Here is a 19973-nt window from a genome sequence, read left to right on the forward strand (position 1 = left end):
TAAGTATAAGAATGTATACCAGCAAACACACCTTGGGATCTAGCTGGAGAGGAGAAAGGTGGGGTCGTTGATAATAGGAATAAATAGTATTCATTGAATGCTTCTTAAAGGACCAGCATGACACTGTAAGAGTTCTACCCACCTTTTCTCATTAAACCCTAACAACAACCTTACAAATAATACAACTGTTTTACAAAGAACCTAAGGAGTGTTTCCTCCTTCATAACCAGAGTCTTGAACATTAGAATGGTGAGTAACAAAAGGAAAGTCCCCTTAAAGATACTATTAGCTCAGATGCGACTCTTGATCTCAGGGTTGAAAGTTTGAGACCCATGTTGGGTGTAGAAATTACTTAAAAACCTTTTTTTTTTTTTTTTTTTTTAATGCTATTGGCTCAGTTAGCTAATGGGAACTTGATTCTGAGCAGATGAAGCACCAATCTCTGTGATAGAAGAAACCTAGGCAAAACCCTAGCTCCCCCTCCTGATTACCTGACCCACTATTACAAGGTGGGTGACCTTGAAGGAGTCACACATTTCCAGTTCTGTAAAATGGAATGATGGATGTTAAGTGAGACATTATCTCAGTTTGAGAAAACTCTTGCAAATGAAATGATATATGTATGTATATGTTAACGTTTCCCTGTTACTATTATGAGTGTTGCGTAACCGTCCAGGACAAGGCCAACGCCTGAGGGCAAAGGTAAGCCTCCAGCAGAGAATGGGCCCTTGAGGGTGCATATCAATACAGACCACGTTTAAAGAATTTTAGCCGGTAGTCTTGGCTCGGTAGGGGGCGAAATTTTTCTTTATCAAGGCTCGACCGTTCTGAGTCTTAGGCTTGAAACTCTGGAGAAAATAATTAGGCTTCTCTGGGCGAGATCCGGAACGCCAGTCCTAGGGATTTGAAATGCGACGCTGTGTGGAGCCTCATTGCCACCCGTTTGGTACCAGGAGGCGCCCGTCGGATCCGTTCTAAGACTGGCCCCTTGACTGGTGCGCCTGACCAACTGTGGCCAGGATCTGGGAGCTGGTGCTGGAGGTGCCGGGAATCCGTGCCATTCTTGGACACAGTCCCTAGTGCCCTCTTTGCGTCCACCTTCGCCGCACCCCGCTCCTTTCCAGCGCGAGTCCGGGCTTGGAAGGCGTGAGCGCCTGTGGTGGGGACCGTGTTGCCGGTGTGGGTCCGCCGAAGAGTGGCGGGAACTCCGGCCGCCCCGACGGCGCGGTGACTCCAGTGTGGAAGAGGCAGCTGTTCTCCCAGGCGGCCGTGGGGGGCAGCAGAGGGGACCGCGACAGGTGCGGGAGCCCCTCCCGGGGTGGAAGTGAGAAGGCGGGCTTCGGGTCTGTTCCCAGGCTGGAAACCACCCCCGCCCCCCCCCCCCCCAAATCCCCGGAGAGGCAGGGCCGGCGCCGGGTCTGGAGGAGGAAGCGGCCGGAGACAGTGCAATTTCACGCGGCCTCTGAGGCTCGGGTTCCTCGGCAGGGTAGATGAATTATGGGGTTTCGACGGGTTTCCGGGGAAACTGAGGTGGCCTGAGCGTGAGGCAAACACCTCCCTCCTCAAAAACACACACAGAAAAAAACATTCACGTTCAGAAAGAAAATCCCGCAAGTGACCCAACCGGCTGGGGGAGTCGAGTGATTTGGTTAATGGGCGAGGCCAACTTTCAGGGGGCGGGTTTTGGAGCGCTCTCCCCACCCCCATCACCTTTCCCCTTTGGAGACATTTGGGGGCGTTTGGAATCTCGCCCCCCGCCCCCTTAGTCCAGCTCCCGAAGAAAAATTAGGGTGAGACCCATGCTCGATGTGCGTGGCCAAGCGGACAAACACTGGGGCGTGGGGCGCGCTCGGGGCGGGCAGCCGGAGGCTCCAGCCAGCTCCACGCCAGCCTCGCGCCGGAGGGGGCGCGGCCGTGACTCACCCCCTCCCCCTGCGCTCCCTCCTTCGCCCTCTCACAGACATACACCCCTCCCCTACTATCCCGCCCCGGACTCTGGCTCCGGCTCCTATTGCAGTTTGCAACCTCCTCTGCCGCCGCTGCTAAGTCGCCGGCGGCTCAGGTGGCTCCGCTTCGATGTCCTAGTCCAGCACCCCCCCACCCCCACCCCGGGCCGGATTCGGCGGGGCTGCCTTCACCCTCCGCTGGAGTCATGAGGGCGAATGGGGCTCTGCAGGTGCTGGGCTTCTTTCTCAGCTTGGCCCGGGGCTCCGAGGTGGGCAACTCGCAGGCAGGTAAGTGGCACGAGGGCACCCGCAGCCTCGGAACCCGGGATCCCGAACCGAGTGCGCCGAATTCTGGAGGGCAGGGGCAGCGGCTGGGGCGGGGCGAGGCTGGGGGGTGCCCACCCCGGGTCCGCTGGGACCACCTAGGCGGAGACCGTCAGGCTCGGGTTCTCGGCGTGGTCCGGGCGGGGTCGGGATTCCTGAACCACCACCACCACCACCACCACCCCCCCCCCCCCCCCCCCACACACACACACTCGCTCAGCAGCGCGTCGCCGACCCTCTAATTCATCTCTCGGTGGGGCTGATGCCGAAACAGATCACACTTCTGAGGGTCCCTGTAGGGAGGGGAGCTGGGACCTCCGTTCTGTAAACGTGAGATGATGGGTGATTTAGGTCTTGGAGAAAGGGGTGGGGGGATGTCTCAGTTTGTTCCCCAACCGCGTCCCGGGGTTTCAGCACCTCCAGTTTCGTTGTTTTGCCGACAGGGCGGAGCTACGGAAGGGTTGGAGGGGGTTGTTGTTCTCTACTGTTGGAAAAACAAGACAGGCACCTCCTCTTCCGTGAGTTGGCCTGCCCTGGGAAGGGCTGAGAATAACCAAAGAGCTAAGTACAGGTGACATCAGGTGAGAGGCCACGCAGAGGCCGACCTCCCTCTTTTCCTCAGAATAATAGAGTGGCAGGTCCCCGACTTGACCAACCTCGTTTTGTCAAGACCTAGATCAATTCAACTAATATTTATTGAGCAACTACTATGTATAAGGCTCCAGGCCAGGAGCTGTAGGGTCAAAGAGGTCCAATCTGTATTTCTCTTGTTTGTCTTTTTTCTCCCCAACCTGAGACCCAACAGGGCACCTCTCCTAACTTCTGAGCTTCCTGTCCTGGGAGTCCTTCCTAGACCCAGCTTCTCCCTCACCTACATTCTCTTTATTGTCTGACTCTGTCTCTCTTAGAGTCTAATAAGAGTCAGATTGCTCTTCTGTTCCTCCTGTCACTCCCATGCCACTGGAGCCCACCCCTTTGGGATATCTCTGGGATCGTGGACACCTGAGGGTGCTGGTGTTGCTCACATTGGAGGAATCCTATTGATCTCTTCCCCTCCCCCAGACCTCAGCTTGGGGTTTGGCACAGCCAGGGCCTCTTCCCCAGAGTGGGAGTGGGAGAAACACCTGTGCTTCCCCCACAGTTGCTGGGCCTAAATTTAGACCCTGGGATCTTGAGATGTGAACACTCCCAGCTGGTGAAGGGCGGGGGTGGGGGGGTCTGGGGATTGGAGTGGGCGGGACTGAATAGAATGACTGTATCACTGTCCCATCCAGACCCTTGGAATATTCAATCAGGAACCCAGGAGTCCCACATTCTGGCCACCTTCCCTGAGGGAGACAGGAGGCAGGCATGGTTGGGTCTCTTTACCCTTTATCTGGATCCTGCAGCCTCTGGGCATCCGGCCCTGTCTCAGTCCTTCTATAGCCCCTTTGTCCTGGCTGTGATGGGGGTGGGGGATATTGGAGAGGAGGCCTCTGGTTGAGGAAGGGCTGGAGATTCTTGGTCTGACCCACCCCAGTGCTCTCTACCAAAGGAGTGCCCAAACCCCTCCCTGTGCCCCTGGTCCCTGGGTATTATCCCCTTCCCCCAGCCCTCCTCCCCACGCTGCCTTGTTCCTCCTTAGAGATGTTTTTCATGCTCTCTTCCCGAGGAGGCCCTTTGCTCCCTGTTTGTGTAATATGGACTTTACCCTCAGGATGGCAGGGAACTGGGACCTCTAACACTGTAGCCTTCCAGACACATAGAGTCTTCACAAACACATAAAGGCAGGTGTGATGGATAGGGCCACCTGAATACTTCCTAATAAAGAAACCCAAGGACAGAACCAGTATGGGTTTCTGGGCCAGCAGGGGAGCTGTGTACACGCTTGTGTGTGTCGCAAGTGCACGTACACACACACACATCACATACATACCCCACTTCTCTGTGCAGAAATCTTGACTCCTCCCTTATCTGGGGACAAGGGTTGGCACCTTGACTTGTAAGAGGGGTTGTCCTTCCAGGAAGGGGTTTGGGGTGGGGCTGTTCCCGAAATGACTAACCTTCCTAGTCTCTTTCCTTTCAGCCCAAGGACCCTAGAGTTCCCAGGATCCTCTGGGAGCTACCAGCCAGTTTACCCCTCTGCTGGGTCTAGCCTACCCCGTTCCCATTGTGGGGAGCGATAGGGAATGGGAGCGCTCAAAAGTCAAGTGAGCAGACTAGGGGTGTATCTAGGAGGAGGGGTTGGGACCTCACTAATTTCCCTCCCTCCATTCCCACTCCCGCTTCCTAAGCTGCCTCCTAAGCTGCCAGCGCCTCAGGGAAGGGTGGTTGGAACAGGTGGAATCTACCCCCCCCCCCCACCCTCCCCACAGTCTTTCACTGAGCCAGAGGAAGGAGACAGGGGTAGGGCTTAGGGTCCAAGATTTTCCATAGCCCCTATGTCCTCCATATGTACAAGGTCAAATGAACCCCCAAGACTGGCATGCCTCGTGAGGATTGCCATGTTACAAAACTTTTTAATGAATCTTTTGACAATGGAATTGGGTGGAAGGCTTAGAATCGGGGGAAGCCTCTGATGTTTCTCTCCAGGCTACTGTGTATTTGTTGGAAAGTGTGATGCTGAGGAGCTGGGGTGTGTTGGGACAGGGGAAGGGAGAAGGGAAGCCAGAATTTAGGGAGGGGGAAGGGGTGCAGGGTAGGCAACCAGCTCCTTATCTTCCAGCTTTAAAGACAAAGCTCACATTGACCCCCTCTCCCCACCAGAGCTCCCCCTTCTAGTGAGGTCACTTGTCTGAGGCCAAGGCTTGAGGGTGGAGGGGGGCGGGTGCTACTGAGGACAGGGTGTCTCGGGACAGGGTGGAGCAGCCCCCTCCTCCTAGATAGAATTGCCTCATTGTGGGCTGGACTGTGGCCCTGGGCACTGCCCCCACCCTCTGCCCCCATCCCACCCTCGGTAGACACAATAGGGGCTGTGTGCTAGCCCCAAAGAGATATTTATTCCAGGACCTAGAGAGAGGCAGGATGAGGGTAGAGAAGTAAGTACCCTGGTTGGAGAGGGGGAAGGGAAAAGAAGAGTAACGAAGTTGTGGTCATTTTCTAACCTCTCTGAGGAGAAAAAAAACTTCCTACATCCTCTTTCATTAACTCCTTAGTACCCAAAGTAGCACCTGAAAGAGGCAAGAGGAGGCCCTGGTGGAAAGGGGAAACCTGTTCACCTTCCTATTCAGAGAGATAGTGAGGGGATTGTGAGAGAGGAGAGAGTTCAGGCTCTCCGTCCAACACGGGCCTTTGTGTCTGTCTCTGGGGCGGGGGGGTTGGGGGGGTGTGGTTGGAGGCATCTGCCTCTTGATCCTGTTAAATGTTACTGGAGTGGGGCAACCAAAGGGGGGGACCAAAGACCATCTGGGGGGACCGGGCTAAAAACTTGTGTCCAGCTCTCTGCCACTCTCTGCCAGTCTGTCCCGGGACTCTGAATGGGCTGAGCGTGACTGGCGATGCCGAGAACCAGTACCAGACGTTGCACAAACTCTACGAGAGGTGTGAGGTGGTGATGGGGAACCTTGAGATTGTGCTCACAGGACACAATGCTGATCTCTCCTTCCTGCAGGTTAGAGTGCCTGACTCCCTATCTCAACCTGTTTCCCCCTTAACTCCACCCACAGAAGCCTTCATCCCTTCCTCAGGGCTATCCTCTGCTGGAGTTCAGCATTCCTAAAGCTCCATAGTTCCTAAGATCCAAACCTGTGTGTTTATGGGGACAACGACTGGCATCTGGGACCTAGGGTCTGCCTCTGTAGCCAGGGATACACGGGAGCTGGCAATGAGAAGCGGGCAGGGGTGGCATAGCGTTCTGCAACAGGGGCTAATGTAGAGAGACCCCTGGGACCGATAGGCACTGGAAAGATGAGGAAGGGACTAAGCAAGCACCCTCTCAGCAAGAGGAGCTCTAAGAAAGAGAGGGTAGGAGACTAGAATTCCCCAGTCACTTCTGCTGCCTGTCTTCCTTTGCAGAAGGGACACACTAGTGTGACACCAGCTCCTCCCCTACTCCAAAGTAGGAATCGGAAAGAATTTGAGGGGTTAGGGATTCCTTAATGCTTTGGGGAGGGAGAGGAGATTGAGGCTTTTTGTCCTGTTGTCCCTCCCACTGACATGGTCTCTGTTCCATCACAGTGGATCCGAGAAGTGACCGGCTATGTCCTCGTGGCCATGAATGAGTTCTCTACACTGCCACTACCCAACCTCCGGGTGGTGCGGGGGACCCAGGTCTACGATGGGAAGTTTGCCATCTTTGTCATGTTGAACTATAACACCAACTCTAGCCACGCTCTGCGCCAGCTCCGCTTTACTCAGCTCACCGGTCAGTTCCTGATGATTCCTTCTAGTCTTGCCCCTCAACCAACCTGCAGACAGGTGCCTCCTCGATGGTAACCCGAGACTGCTCACTAAGTGCCCCTTTCATGGGGCCCACCATCTTGAACATTGCAGTCTAAAAGTCCACTACTCCTTAAACCATATAGGGCCCTGATAGGGAGCAAAGGCGTCTGCGGCCCAGGGGGAAGGTCCTTATGTCCCATGGGTCTGGAGTTGGAGCTGGATCTGTTACCCACTCCCCTCTCTTTACTTTTATTTTTATTAAAAAAAATTTTTTAATGTTTATTCACTTTTGAGAGAAAGAGAGAGAGAGAGAGAGAAAGACAGAGGCATGAGCAGGAGAGGGGCAGAGAGAGGGAGACACAGAATCTGAAGCAGGGTCCAGGCTCTGAGCTGTCAGCGCAGAGCCCGACACGGGGCTTGAACTCATGGACTGCGAGATCATGACCTGAGCTGAAGTTGGATGCTTAACCTTAACCGACTGAGCCACCCAGGGGGTCCCCCGCCCCCACTCCTCTATCTTTATAGTACAGTGTAGTTTGATGTCCCTCCTTCCCCAGGAATGAGGATCCTATCTCCTCCCCCTCATAATTCCCCACTGGCTGGGGAAACATGAGAGTTAGATGCCGCATGGCTACCTTCTACTTCTCCCTGTCCCTGTCAGTTGGAAAACACACAGGTAGGGCGGGGGAAGGAGGTGGCTGAGTCAGGGATCTTCTCTCTTGCTTTCCCTTCCCCTCCCCCACTGGCTAAACCGGATTTGGACAGGTGTCTGAGGAGGCAGAAGTTTTCTTTTGGCCTGGCTCCTCCTCTACATTACAAGGCAAGCCTTTTCTGCAGTTCGGATTTAATTAGACATATTCATCTGTCCCTTCTCCCCTATTTCTGAGTCTTGGGTGGCCTTTTGGGTTGGTGGGGTGTGTAGGGAAGAGGAGGTCTGCTGCAGCCCTTAAGCCTGTCACTTCTTTTCCCTGTCTCAGAGATTCTGTCAGGGGGTGTTTATATTGAGAAGAATGATAAACTTTGTCACATGGACACAATCGACTGGAGGGACATCGTGAGGGACCGAGATGCCGAGATAGTGGTGAAGGACAATGGCAAGAGCTGTGAGTGAACATGATCAAGACTGCTCCCCTGCCCCCACCAAACCAGAGTGACCCCTTTCCCATCATCATTATATCCTTAATTCGAACCCACCTCTCCACTGAAAAAACACCTCAGGCTCCAGACCCAAGGAGCCTGCCAGGAGGGAGGAGGTCAGTCTCCTAGAACCCAAACCCTAGAAGCAATATGTGAAGAAAAGGAGCAGAAGATCTGTTACTAAGTGAGGAAGCCAGATCTTTGGGCTCCATATCCACATCTGTTTCCATTATAACGTTTTCCATTCTCCCTGGAACCTACCCTTGATCAAGATCTGCTGTCCCTGTCCACTCACACATATTCCTGTTGGGTTCAGTTTGCCAAGGGGGAAACAAGTTCCTGGGTTCGGACTGGGGCTGAGCTTGGCAATTGCCCCAGACCCACCCCTTCAGCTGCCCTGTGGGTGGTATGGAGGTGTGGCTCCACCCGTTGTTGACAGGTTCACTTGAGCCTGGCCCTGCTCTGGAAGGGCAAGGAGGGACACTGCCCTGGCTCTTTGCTTCCTGGGACTGGGGTGTCTGTGTGCTAACATCATACCCTGTTGATTCAAGCAAGGCTTTCTTAGCCCTGACAGCCCTTTGTGTTGCTTTTCTTCCCAACCAGGTCCCCCCTGTCATGAGGCCTGCAAGGGGCGCTGCTGGGGTCCTAGACTGGAAGACTGCCAGACATGTGGGTTTTCTCCCTTCTAAAAACTTCAAGTTCATGCACTTTCATATCCCTGCCCACCCCAATCTATGTTAACACTGGGAGTAGGGACAAGCCTAGAGGGCAAGAGAGTGAGCAGTGGTCTCAGAATACAGTCTTTTTTTTTTTTTTTTTTAATATTTATTTATTTTTCAGAGAGACAGAGAGACAGAGTGTGAGCGGGGGAGGGGCAGAGAGAGAGGGAGACACAGAATCTGAAGCAGGCTCCAGGCTCTGAGCTGTCCGCACAGAGCCTGACATGGGGCTCGAACTCATGAACTGTGAGATAATGACCTGAGCCAGTCAGTCACTTAACCGACTGAGCCACCCAGGTGCCCCTCAGAATACAGTCTTAAGAGCCCTGACAGCCATGCTTTCTCTCTTTCTATAGTGACCAAGACCATCTGTGCCCCTCAGTGTAATGGTCACTGCTTTGGGCCCAACCCCAACCAGTGCTGCCATGATGAGTGTGCAGGGGGCTGCTCAGGCCCTCAGGATACAGACTGCTTTGTATGTACCACCATTTGCCTGGGTTCTGAAATGGGGATGTGGGCTTTGGGAGGAGGTCGGGGTACATACATAACGTGAGTTTTATGAATCTCCTGTGTTCCTAGGCCTGTCGACTCTTCAATGACAGTGGGGCGTGTGTACGCCAGTGTCCACAGCCTCTTGTTTACAACAAGCTAACTTTCCAGCTGGAACCCAATCCCCACACCAAGTATCAGTATGGTGGAGTTTGTGTAGCCAGCTGTCCCCGTAAGTGTCTAAGGAGAGGAACAGTGGTCGTGGAAACTAGATTTTAGACAACATTTGAGGAGGTAAAAGGGATCAAGTTGGGTGGTAAATAGAGGATGTAGGTTGTGATCATCTGACAACCTCCAGTGAATGATCCCTATGCCCTACTCCCCCATCTGCTTCCCCATGATTTCTAGTAATTGCTCCTAGTTCTGAAACAAAGAGCAAAGGGCCTTTCTAATCCATAGGACAGTGCTTCAGGAGCCTCAGTGGTAAGTCGGGGCAGATCCAGCAAAGAGCAGGAGGGAGCAAGGTTCAGTTGGTGGTTGGCAGTGTTCCTCCCTTGTCACTAATGTTGCCTTCGTCTTTCCTAGATAACTTTGTGGTAGATCAAACATCTTGTGTCCGGGCCTGTCCTCCTGACAAGATGGAAGTAGATAAAAATGGACTCAAGATGTGTGAACCTTGTGGGGGGCTGTGCCCTAAAGGTGAGTAGGAGATGGCGAGGAGTTGGCAAAAAGACCTCCTTTCCCCAGAAACCAATCAGGCCCCGCCCACTGAGCCTCTGTTGTGTTTGCAGCCTGTGAGGGGACGGGCTCCGGGAGCCGCTTCCAGACTGTGGACTCTAGCAACATTGATGGGTTTGTGAACTGCACCAAGATCCTGGGCAACCTGGACTTTCTTATCACTGGCCTCAATGGGTTAGAGACTCTGCTTTCCTTTTCTAATCCCTCACCCCATCCAGCCCCTCACAGTTCACTACATTTGGTTCAGCGCTCCATATATGCAGCTGATTAAGAATATGTCATAAAATTTTAAAAGTCACACAGTACCTGACCATGCCTAACTCCGTCTCCCACCCAGGGCTTGAATCCCCTCAGAGACATCCCTAAGCAATCTGATACCATTTAGCTGAGTGGCAAGAGACAAGGACATGGTGTCCTCTTTTTTTTTTTTTAAGATTTTAGTTTTAAGTAATCTCTACAACCAACGTGGGGCTCGAACTCACAACCCTAAGATCAAGAGTCTCATGTTCCACTGACTGAGGCAGCCAGGTGCCCCTGCCTGAATCAGTTTTTTTTTAATGTTTCTTTCTTTATTTTTGAGAGAGAGAGAGGGAGACAAAGAATGCCAAACAGACTCTGCACCCTCAGCGTGGAGCTCGACGCTGGGCCCAAACCCATGAACTGCGAGATCATGACCTGAGCTAAAATCAAGAGTCTTACACTTAACCAACTGAGCCACCCAGGAACCCCCTAAATCAGTTATTTAACGAGAGTTGCCACATGATGGTTTTCTAATTCCATTAGTCCTTTTACATTTATTTGTTGGCATTTCAGTGTTAGGAAGAGTCTCCCCTTCCCATTTATTTGTTTATTCAATAATACCTATTTCATTCAATTTTTTATAATCTTTTACAGTCATTATTTTGGTGTTCAATTATCTCTGAACTGGCCAAGGGGGGCACTTCCATACCGTTTGGCATAAGATGCTATAAACTCATGTTATATTTTTCCTGCCCTAGCCCTGTATCCAAGGAGCCCTGTTCCCTTTCAGTGGAGGATGGTGTTTAGAAACTAAGTTCTGAGCCTAGGCATGCTTGTTGCTACTGGGTTCTACCTCTACCTTGTCAACTGGTTTTTACTATTCTTTCCAGCGACCCCTGGCACAAGATCCCTGCCCTGGACCCTGAGAAGCTCAATGTCTTCCGGACAGTACGGGAGATCACAGGTGAGTGATCTTGTCTGAGAGGAATAGGTAAACCACTGGCACAAATTTCTACGTAACTACTTATAAAATCATGTCCCAAGCAACAGGGGAAGGACCAATAGAACCTGAGAAAGCAAGGGGCAAAGATTCCCTGCTCACATACTTCTCTCTGGCCCCCCAGGTTACCTGAACATCCAATCCTGGCCTCCCCATATGCACAACTTCAGTGTCTTTTCCAACCTGACAACCATTGGGGGCAGGAGCCTCTACAAGTGAGTAGTAAAGAGTGTGGAGGTAATAGCATCTCCAGGCAATGAACCCTGTTTCGTAGGCATCCTTGCGTGAAGTACAAGGTGTTGTGTCATACAGCAGTCCCAAAGGGTCTGCCAGTCTGAAGAGGAAAAGGCAAAAGGAAGGGGTGTCCATCTCAGTGATCTGACTGGCCCAGAGCAAATTTGTTGAATGAACATGAATCCACTGCATGGTCATTTTTCCCCCTTCTCATCCTGTCTCCTTGTTCTCAGCCGGGGCTTCTCTTTGTTGATCATGAAGAACTTGAATATAACATCGTTGGGCCTCCGATCTTTGAAAGAAATCAGTGCCGGGCGTATCTACATAAGCGCCAATAGGCAGCTGTGCTACCACCATTCTCTGAACTGGACCCGGCTGCTGCGGGGGCCTCCGGAAGAGAGACTAGACATCAAACATAACCGGCCCCGCAGAGACTGTGGTGAGGGACACAGCCCCCAGGGTGGTGGGAAGAGGAGGTCAGGGAGGAGAGAGTACAGTGTAAGGACTGTCCGCCCCGGAAGTAGAAGGGATGGGGGTGGAACCAAGGAGAGGGGCATGTCGAGCTGGAGGCGGTTATGAGGAAGAGTTCCAAAGAGGGCATGTTAGAGCTCTGACTCCTCCTAACTCACCCCTTCCTTTCCAGTGGCAGAGGGCAAAGTATGTGATCCCCTGTGCTCCTCTGGGGGATGCTGGGGCCCAGGTCCTGGTCAGTGCCTATCCTGTCGAAACTACAGCCGAGGCGGTGTCTGTGTGACCCACTGCAACTTTCTGAATGGGTAATAGTGAGGGGCGAGAGAGTCAAGAAGGGATGGGAGTGGGGGGGTTGGGGCCCCGGGATGGAGCTGTTCAGGTGGCACCTGAAAGCCGTTAGATGACTCTCTGCATATGCCTTGGTGGGAATGAAGAAGGGGACCCTGTGGTTGGGGGATCAGGAAGTAAAGGTCAGGACTTAGAAGTGACCCCCTCCTTTAACCCTCCATTGCAGGGAGCCTCGTGAGTTTGCCCATGAGGCTGAATGCTTCTCCTGTCACCCGGAGTGCCAACCCATGGAGGGTAGTGCCACATGCAATGGCTCGGTATGGTAGCAACACCAGGATCTCTAAGGGAGAGAGGGCAAGGGCAACACTTGAAGGTCCTGGAAGTGATATGGCCAAATCCCAAGGCCAACACAGGGAGGCCAGATAACACTAGGATCTATGGGTGAAGCCTCTTGAATGGCTGGGTTGGTCCTTGCTGGGAGGTATGAAATTGACATTGGCATCCCATCCTTCCCGCCCTTCTCTCTTCCACCCAGGGCTCTGATGCATGTGCTCAGTGTGCCCATTTTCGAGATGGGCCTCACTGTGTGAGCAGCTGCCCCTATGGAGTCCTTGGTGCCAAGGGCCCCATCTACAAGTACCCAGATTCTCAGAATGAATGTCGGCCCTGCCATGAGAACTGCACCCAGGGGTCAGTGATGGGCTGATGTGGGGGGAAGGGGAGAAGATAAAACTAGGGGGAAAGTAGAGGGTAAAGGGAGCTGAAAGAAGAAAGGAACTATGACTTAAGAATCACTCTCAGCTGCATAATGAAGGATTGGAGAAAGGGAATCTCAGTAACAGCATACAATTATACCACAGTTTTGAGAACCTGGAATAACCCCAGCTCAGGGGAGTTTCATTCAAGAGAGGGACTCAGGAAGGGTTGGCAAGCTAGAGATGGGGGCCATGTCTTGGGATAGGATTTGGGCTCCAGGATGGGACACTATGGTAGGATCTGAAACAGTGTTGTATGTTGAGGCTGTCAGAATTGAGCTTCCTATGGGAGTCTCCCAAGCTCCCATTTAAGGAGGTGACTTTGTTCTCCAGGTGTAAGGGACCAGAGCTACAAGACTGTTTAGGCCAAACACCAGCACTGATCAGGTATGATGGGCTTGGAGATTTAGGAAGCTGGGGATATTTGGGAGAGAAGCTAGGGAGGGGGCAGTTACCTGCTGGGAAGAGATGACTCTATTCATTTTGACCTTCTATATACACCACTATCACTGGACTCAGAGACACAAGAATCCAGGCTTCTGGCCTTCCCTTCCGAAAATTAGCTTGTAGTAGCCTCAGGAAGTCCAGATTTAGGCTAACCCTTTCAGTGCTCAAGGACATGTGTATGTGTGAATGTTAATTTCTTGTCCCAAATCTGTACCATAAATGACATTTGTTTTTTTGTTTTGTTTTATTTTGGTTATTGTTGTTTTAAAGGATATTTATTTATTTATTTATTTAGAGAAATGGAGAGAGAGGAGTGCAAGCAGGGGAAGGGCAGAGAGAAAGCGAGAATCCAAGCAGGCTCCACACCATCAGTGTGGAGCCTGACACGGGGCTTGAATTCCCTAACTGTGAGATCATGACCTGAGCCAGAATCAAGAGTCTGACACTTAATTGATTGAACCACCCAGGCGCCCCGGCATAGGTGATATTTGTAAGGGAGGTGTAGGCCTAGGATAATGCTGGGCTTCTCTATCCCACAGCAAAACCCATCTGGCAATGGGTTTAACAGTGGTAGTAGGATTGGCAGTGGTTTTCCTGATCCTGGGAGGCACTTTTCTCTATTTGCGTGGGCGCCGGATTCAGAATAAGAGGGCTATGAGGCGCTACTTGGAACGGGGTGAGGTAAGTGCCTAGCCTAATCTTGAAAGGTACCCCATACCATCACTCTTTAAGAGCCTCCTTTCCCAGAGATTTGATCCTTTTCTTCAAGGAGGTAGTATGGCCCATTAGAAAGAACTCTGGCCAGAGAAATGGGAGACATGCATCCTAGTCCTGATTTTGCCATTAATTTGCCACATGATTTTGAAGTTACTTTCCTTCTCTGTGCCTCATTTTATGCACATGTACACAAGAAATAACATTCATCCTTACAGAATGGCTGTAAGGGTGAAAGGGGCTGATGTATGTGGAAATGCTTTGGAAAGCATAGGGAACTGTAAAGAAGTATTCAAGGTGACAGCATTAGCAACTCTTCCCCCTTCCCTCCATCAAAGGGGAAACCCAACCCTCTTAATTGCTGGTCTCATGAACACAAAAAACTTCCTCAGTCCTTAGGGTCTGTTACTCCCCAATAAGCTTGCAACGCTTCTTAAGACTAAAGATAATTCCTCTTCTTGCTCCCACCCCTTTGGGCTTTGTGGCTCTGAGCATCCACCTATAGGGAGAGAGTTGGAGTGGGGCATGGCAATGGGCTTGAGTATTTTCTTCCCTTCTGCTCCTCAGAGCATAGAACCTCTGGATCCCAGTGAGAAGGCTAACAAAGTCTTGGCCAGAATCTTCAAAGAAACAGAGCTGAGGAAGCTTAAAGTGCTTGGCTCGGGCGTCTTTGGAACTGTGCACAAAGTGAGTGGCCCGCAGAAAGTCTGTGGAGGAGGAGGGGAAAGATCTAGGGTGAAGGAGAGAAAGATTGAGGGAAAGGGCTAGCCTGGGGAGAATGACCTTTGGCTGACTCCTGTCTAAAACTTCTTAGGGAGTGTGGATTCCTGAGGGTGAATCAATCAAGATTCCAGTCTGCATTAAAGTCATTGAGGATAAGAGTGGACGGCAAAGTTTTCAAGATGTGACAGACGTAAGTGAGGGAAGGGTGTTCTGTATGCCACTGGAAAAGAGGTCAATATTAGATACGCTTATGTAAAGGCATGGTCCTGTGTCAGTAAGTACTGTTAACCATACTGATGTCTTTGAATGTTGGGATAGCCCTGATCTGGGTGTACGTATGTGGACCTGTTTGATCCCTGGATAACCCCTCTTGTGTCTCTTAGCACATGCTGGCCATTGGCAGCCTAGACCATGCCCACATTGTACGGCTGCTGGGACTGTGCCCAGGGTCATCTCTGCAGCTTGTCACTCAGTACTTGCCTCTGGGCTCCCTGCTGGATCACGTGAGACAACACCGTGGAGCACTGGGGCCCCAGCTGCTGCTCAACTGGGGAGTACAGATTGCCAAGGTGAGAGGAACCTGGAGAAGTCCTATGACTGAACTGCCTGGCTGATGGCTGGCAGGGAGTTGAAATTTGGAGAGGGGCCTTTAGGGTTTGGGATGATTCTGGATCTCAAGGAGCAACTCCCCCAACCTTGAGAATACTTCCTTCCTCTGTAGGGTATGTACTACCTTGAGGAGCATGGTATGGTGCATAGGAACTTGGCTGCCCGAAATGTGCTACTGAAGTCACCCAGTCAGGTTCAGGTGGCAGATTTTGGGGTGGCGGACCTGCTGCCCCCTGATGATAAGCAGCTACTACACAGTGAGGCCAAGGTGAGGTGACACAAAGGGCTGGGTAAGGAGGTGGGGGTGGAGTGAAGCATGGGGACAGGAAGCAGTCAGTGGTCTCCTTCAGAGGCAAAGAGATGCTTCATGGATGCCAGAAGTACGAGTTCAGAAAGCAACAAAGAAGAGTGATAGAGAACTTGGGGTTTAGAAGTGCTAAGAAAATTTTTAGAAATCAACTTTTGCCTTCAATTCCCCAGACTCCAATTAAGTGGATGGCCCTCGAGAGTATCCATTTTGGGAAATACACACACCAGAGTGACGTCTGGAGCTATGGTCAGTCCATCTGGATACCCTCCATATCCTCACTGGCCCAAATCCCATAGTTGCCTTTTGAGAGACCCCTTAGAATTTCTAGGCCCTTCAGATCCTTGTGTTAGATTAAATTCTGCCTCCCCTTAGTCTTCATGCCATGTCTACTATTTTGCCATCAACTAGTCATGTCTTCCTATACCAGGAGTGACAGTTTGGGAGCTGATGACCTTTGGGGCAGAGCCCTATGCTGGGCTACGACTGGCTGAAGTACCAGACCTGCTAGAGAAGGGGGAGCGATTGGCGCAGCCTCAGATCTGTACCATTGATGTGTACATGGTCATGGTCAAGTGTGAGTTACCTGCTGATCCTAGCCTTTTTTTTTTTTTTTTTTACATGTTTATTTCTTTATTTTGAGAGAGAGTGGGAGTACGAGCAGGGGAGGGGCAGAGAGAGAGGGAAAGAGAGAATCCCAAGCAGGCTCTGTGCTGGCAGCATAGAGCCCGACTCAGGGCTCAGTCTCACGAACCGTGAGATCATGACCTGAGCCAATCAAAAGTTGGATGTTCAACCTCCTGAGCCATCCACACACCCCTGATCCCCCAGCCATTTTCTAACTGACTTCCCTCCCTACTCCACTTCCCTCTTATGGCTCTACTTCTACATCTTACCCCTAGGTTGGATGATTGATGAGAATATTCGCCCAACCTTTAAAGAACTAGCCAATGAGTTTACCAGGATGGCCCGAGACCCACCACGGTATCTGGTCATAAAGGTGAGAAGGAACCAGTTGTTGTCAAGGAGATCTAGAGGAAAGCAGACTTGGCAGGGCAGGAACGAGGATCCACCTTAACAATCACCTGTCCCTACAGAGAGAAAGTGGGCCTGGAATACCCCCTGGGGCAGAACCCCCTGCTCTGACAAACAAGGAACTGGAGGAAGTGGAGCTGGAGCCAGAACTTGAGCTGGACCTGGACTTGGAATCAGAGGAGGATGGCCTGGCAGCCACACTAGGCTCTGCTCTCAGCCTGCCAGTTGGAACACTTAATCGGCCCCGTGGGGTAAGGTACTTCCCAGCGCTTCAAGACTTTCTGCACCCTGAGCCCTCTACGTACCTGCACCCTCATGAACCCCACTGATACCTAGATTAACTACTCAAAGGCCCCCATGGTGAGTAGATTTCTCCCTTAATCAAACTTCTTCTTCACTTTTTTTCATCCTAGAGCCAGAGCCTTTTAAGCCCATCATCTGGCTATATGCCTATGAACCAGGGTAATCTTGGGGAGGCCTGCCAGGTAAGGTCTGTCTCTTTGAGGGGCTACTGCGAGGCTAGGTGGCAGTGTCTTAGGATCCATAGGGGCAGTGTGGGACACTTTAGAAACATTTTAGCATTTTTTGTTTTGTTTTTTTGTGGGTTTTTTTAAGTATTTATTTTTGAGAGAGAGACAGGGTGCGAGCAGGGGAGGGGGAATGGGAGAGAGGGAGACACAGAATTTGAAGCAGGCTCCAGGCTCCAAGGTGTCTGCACAGAGCCCAGTGCAGGGCTCAAACCTGTGAACTGTGGGATCATGACCTGAGCTGAAGTGGGATGCTTAACTGACTGGGCCACCTAGGCACCCGGAAACCTTTGAGGTTTAATCAGTGTCCTACAAAAAAAGAAGGCTATGAACAACCCAGTCTCCTAAACAAATATCTCTTTCCTTGTCTCTGTGTAAATCTCTGTTTTACTTTCCTCCTTAGGAGTCTGCAGTCTGTGGGGGTGGTGAGCGGTGTCCCCGTCCAGTCTCCCTGCACCCACTGCCACGGGGACGCCTGGCATCAGAGTCTTCAGAAGGCCATGTGACAGGCTCTGAGGCTGAGCTCCAGGAGAAGGTGTCAATGTGTAGGAGCCGGAGCCGGAGCCCACGGCCACGTGGAGACAGTGCCTACCATTCCCAGCGCCACAGCCTGCTCACTCCTGTCACCCCACTCTCCCCACCAGGATTAGAGGAAGAGGATGTCAATGGATATGTCATGCCAGATGCACACCTCAAAGGTGCCTGACTCTTCCTAGGGTTTTCCTCAGATCTTTCTCTAATCCTTTCCCCAGGCTTATCCTAATCCTTTTATCTTCTCTGATCTTTTTTAACTTTATTTATTTTTGAGAGAGAGCATTGCTCTTGCAAGCAGGGGAGGGGCAGAGAGAGAGACAGACAGACAGACAGTCCTGGACAGGCTCCACACTGTCAGCACAGAGCCCGATGTGGGGCTGGATCCCATGAACCTGGAGATCATGACCTGAGCCGAAATCAAGAGTTGGATGCTTAACTCACTGAGCCACCCAGGCGCCCCTTGTCTTCTCTGATCTTATCCCTCCCTTTTCATTTTTTCCTAACTTTCCCCCACTTCCCACTGCCTATTACCATGTTCTCCACATACCTAGCCTCTCTTCTCAATCTCCAGGTACTCCCTCCTCCCGGGAGGGCACCCTTTCTTCAGTGGGCCTCAGTTCTGTCCTGGGTACTGAAGAAGAAGATGAAGATGAGGAATATGAATACATGAACCGGAGAAGAAGGCGCAGTCCGCCTCGTCCCCCTAGGCCTAGCTCTCTTGAGGAGCTGGGTTATGAGTACATGGATGTGGGATCAGACCTCAGCGCTTCCCTGGGCAGCACACAGAGTTGCCCACTCAACCCTGTGCCAATCATGGCCACTGCTGGCACAACCCCGGATGAGGACTATGAATATATGAATCGGCGACATGGTGGGGGAGCTCCTGGGGGAGATTATGCAGCTATGGGGGCCTGCCCAGCAGCTGAACAAGGGTATGAAGAGATGAGAGCTTTCCAGGGGCCTGGACACCATGCCCCCCATGTCCACTGTGCCCGCCTGAAAACTCTACGTAGTTTAGAAGCCACTGACTCCGCTTTTGATAACCCTGATTACTGGCACAGCAGGCTTTTCCCCAAGGCTAATGCTCAGAGAACATAACCCTGCTTCCTAAAGTACTCAGGGAGCATTTCATGGCAGCTAGTGCCTCTAGAGGGTACTCATCTTCTCCCTAGTCCCTCCCTCACAGGTCTCAGCCCCATTTCCCCAGTCCCAGACAATTCCATTCAACCCTTGGAGGCTTTTAAACACTTTGACACAAAATTCTTGTGGTATGTAGCCAGCTGTGCACTTTTCTTCTCTTTCCCATTCCTGGGAAAGGAGGTTTTCCCTATTTTGTGTGCTTTCCTAATCCCATTCCTCAGCTTCCTCGGGGGGACTCCCTGGAGATATGAAGGATTACTCCCATGTCCCTTTTTTTCAGACTCTGACTTGTTGAGATTAGGCTTTAAAGTGTGCTTGTGTTTCCCATCAGACTCCTAAGGAAGAGGAAACAGGGGTACCCTGGCAGGGGAAAGTAAAATTTATGACTCAGTCCCCTGGAAAGAATGGAAAGCTTCAAATCTTGAGTGAAGAAAGAGATTGGGCATAGATATTACTATTAATTGAGCATTTACAATGCCAGCCATCATCCTCAAGTTTACCTACATTATCTCACCTGATCCTTACAACAGTTCTGTGAGCTAGGGATTATCCCATTTCACAAAAAAAGGAAACTGAGCCTTAAAGAGATTAAGTAAGTGGTAGGTTCAGGATTCAGAATCGTCCAATGCAGGTTTTCTTACTGTAAGATATCAAGGAAAAGTGATATAAGTCAGAGTCCTTGTAAGGGGCGTTGTCTTCTTATTTTTGCACTGAATCAAGCCCAACAACCACAGCCTCCTCCTACACCCAGGCTTCTCATCTCAGGAAGTGGGGGTAATGGGGTGGTCAGAAGGAAAAATAACTGGACATTTTTGTGTAAACCATAACCTACATGTGCTGTAAATGATCACTTCTCACCCAAGGGACAGATCATAACGGTCCCAAGAGCCACTTTTAGGGTCTATTCTCATCCAGTAGTGGGAAGTTTCCAGTTGGAATAGAAAGAGGACCCAGCTTCAGGCCTCTGTCCCCTTGGATGGGAAACGGGGTATCTTTTGTATCCGTGAAGTTTTTTGTTTTGTTTTTATACATGCTTGAATAAAAATACCAAAGTTTTTCAGCTTCCCGACTGTCAAATGAAGAAGACCTTTAGTGTGTGGGATAGATCATCCCTTTGCTCTTCAGCAATGGATAACTACCAACCACAGCATGCCGCCTTGTGTCTTCTGACAGTCCTACTCTGTCCCTTGCAGCTTTCTCCAGCCCTACTTTTCTGAAGACAAGCATAACACACAGT

General features: G+C 51.3%; 1 protein-coding gene across 2 annotated transcripts; it reads left to right on the forward strand.

Annotated features, from left to right (window-relative positions):
- Nucleotides 1-1963: 1963 nt before the first annotated feature.
- On the forward strand, nt 1964-19796 carry ERBB3 (erb-b2 receptor tyrosine kinase 3). Of its 2 annotated transcripts, XM_045466960.1 has the most exons (28): nt 1964-2234; nt 5708-5859; nt 6426-6612; nt 7607-7732; nt 8370-8435; nt 8842-8960; nt 9065-9206; nt 9560-9673; nt 9766-9886; nt 10843-10916; nt 11077-11167; nt 11420-11625; nt 11830-11962; nt 12172-12262; nt 12481-12635; nt 13034-13087; nt 13687-13828; nt 14429-14548; nt 14676-14774; nt 14968-15153; nt 15306-15461; nt 15674-15749; nt 15931-16077; nt 16403-16500; nt 16598-16786; nt 16949-17020; nt 17466-17760; nt 18168-19796. In XM_045466960.1, the coding sequence occupies exons 1-28, from the start codon at nt 2153-2155 to the stop codon at nt 18692-18694; spliced, it is 4020 nt and encodes a 1339-aa protein (XP_045322916.1). In that variant the 5' UTR covers nt 1964-2152; the 3' UTR covers nt 18695-19796. The 2 variants fall into 2 exon arrangements, with proteins under 2 accessions (XP_045322916.1, XP_045322917.1); XM_045466961.1 differs by lacking the exon at nt 15306-15461.
- Nucleotides 19797-19973: the final 177 nt, after the last annotated feature.

The sequence above is a fragment of the Leopardus geoffroyi genome, chromosome B4, assembly GCF_018350155.1.
Source record: "Leopardus geoffroyi isolate Oge1 chromosome B4, O.geoffroyi_Oge1_pat1.0, whole genome shotgun sequence".
NCBI classification, from domain to species: domain Eukaryota; kingdom Metazoa; phylum Chordata; class Mammalia; order Carnivora; family Felidae; genus Leopardus; species Leopardus geoffroyi.

What these genes read in the sequence shown, in the direction of transcription:
- ERBB3 (XM_045466960.1), top strand. Translation starts at nt 2,153, where the DNA reads ATGAGGGCGAATGGGGCTCTGCAGGTGCTGGGCTTCTTTCTCAGCTTG. An exon ending in GGTGGGCAACTCGCAGGCAG is followed by an intron (nt 2,235 to 5,707) that starts GTAAGTGGCACG and finishes ACTCTCTGCCAG; the next exon opens with TCTGTCCCGGGACTCTGAAT. An exon ending in TACTACACAGTGAGGCCAAG is followed by an intron (nt 15,462 to 15,673) that starts GTGAGGTGACAC and finishes TCAATTCCCCAG; the next exon opens with ACTCCAATTAAGTGGATGGC.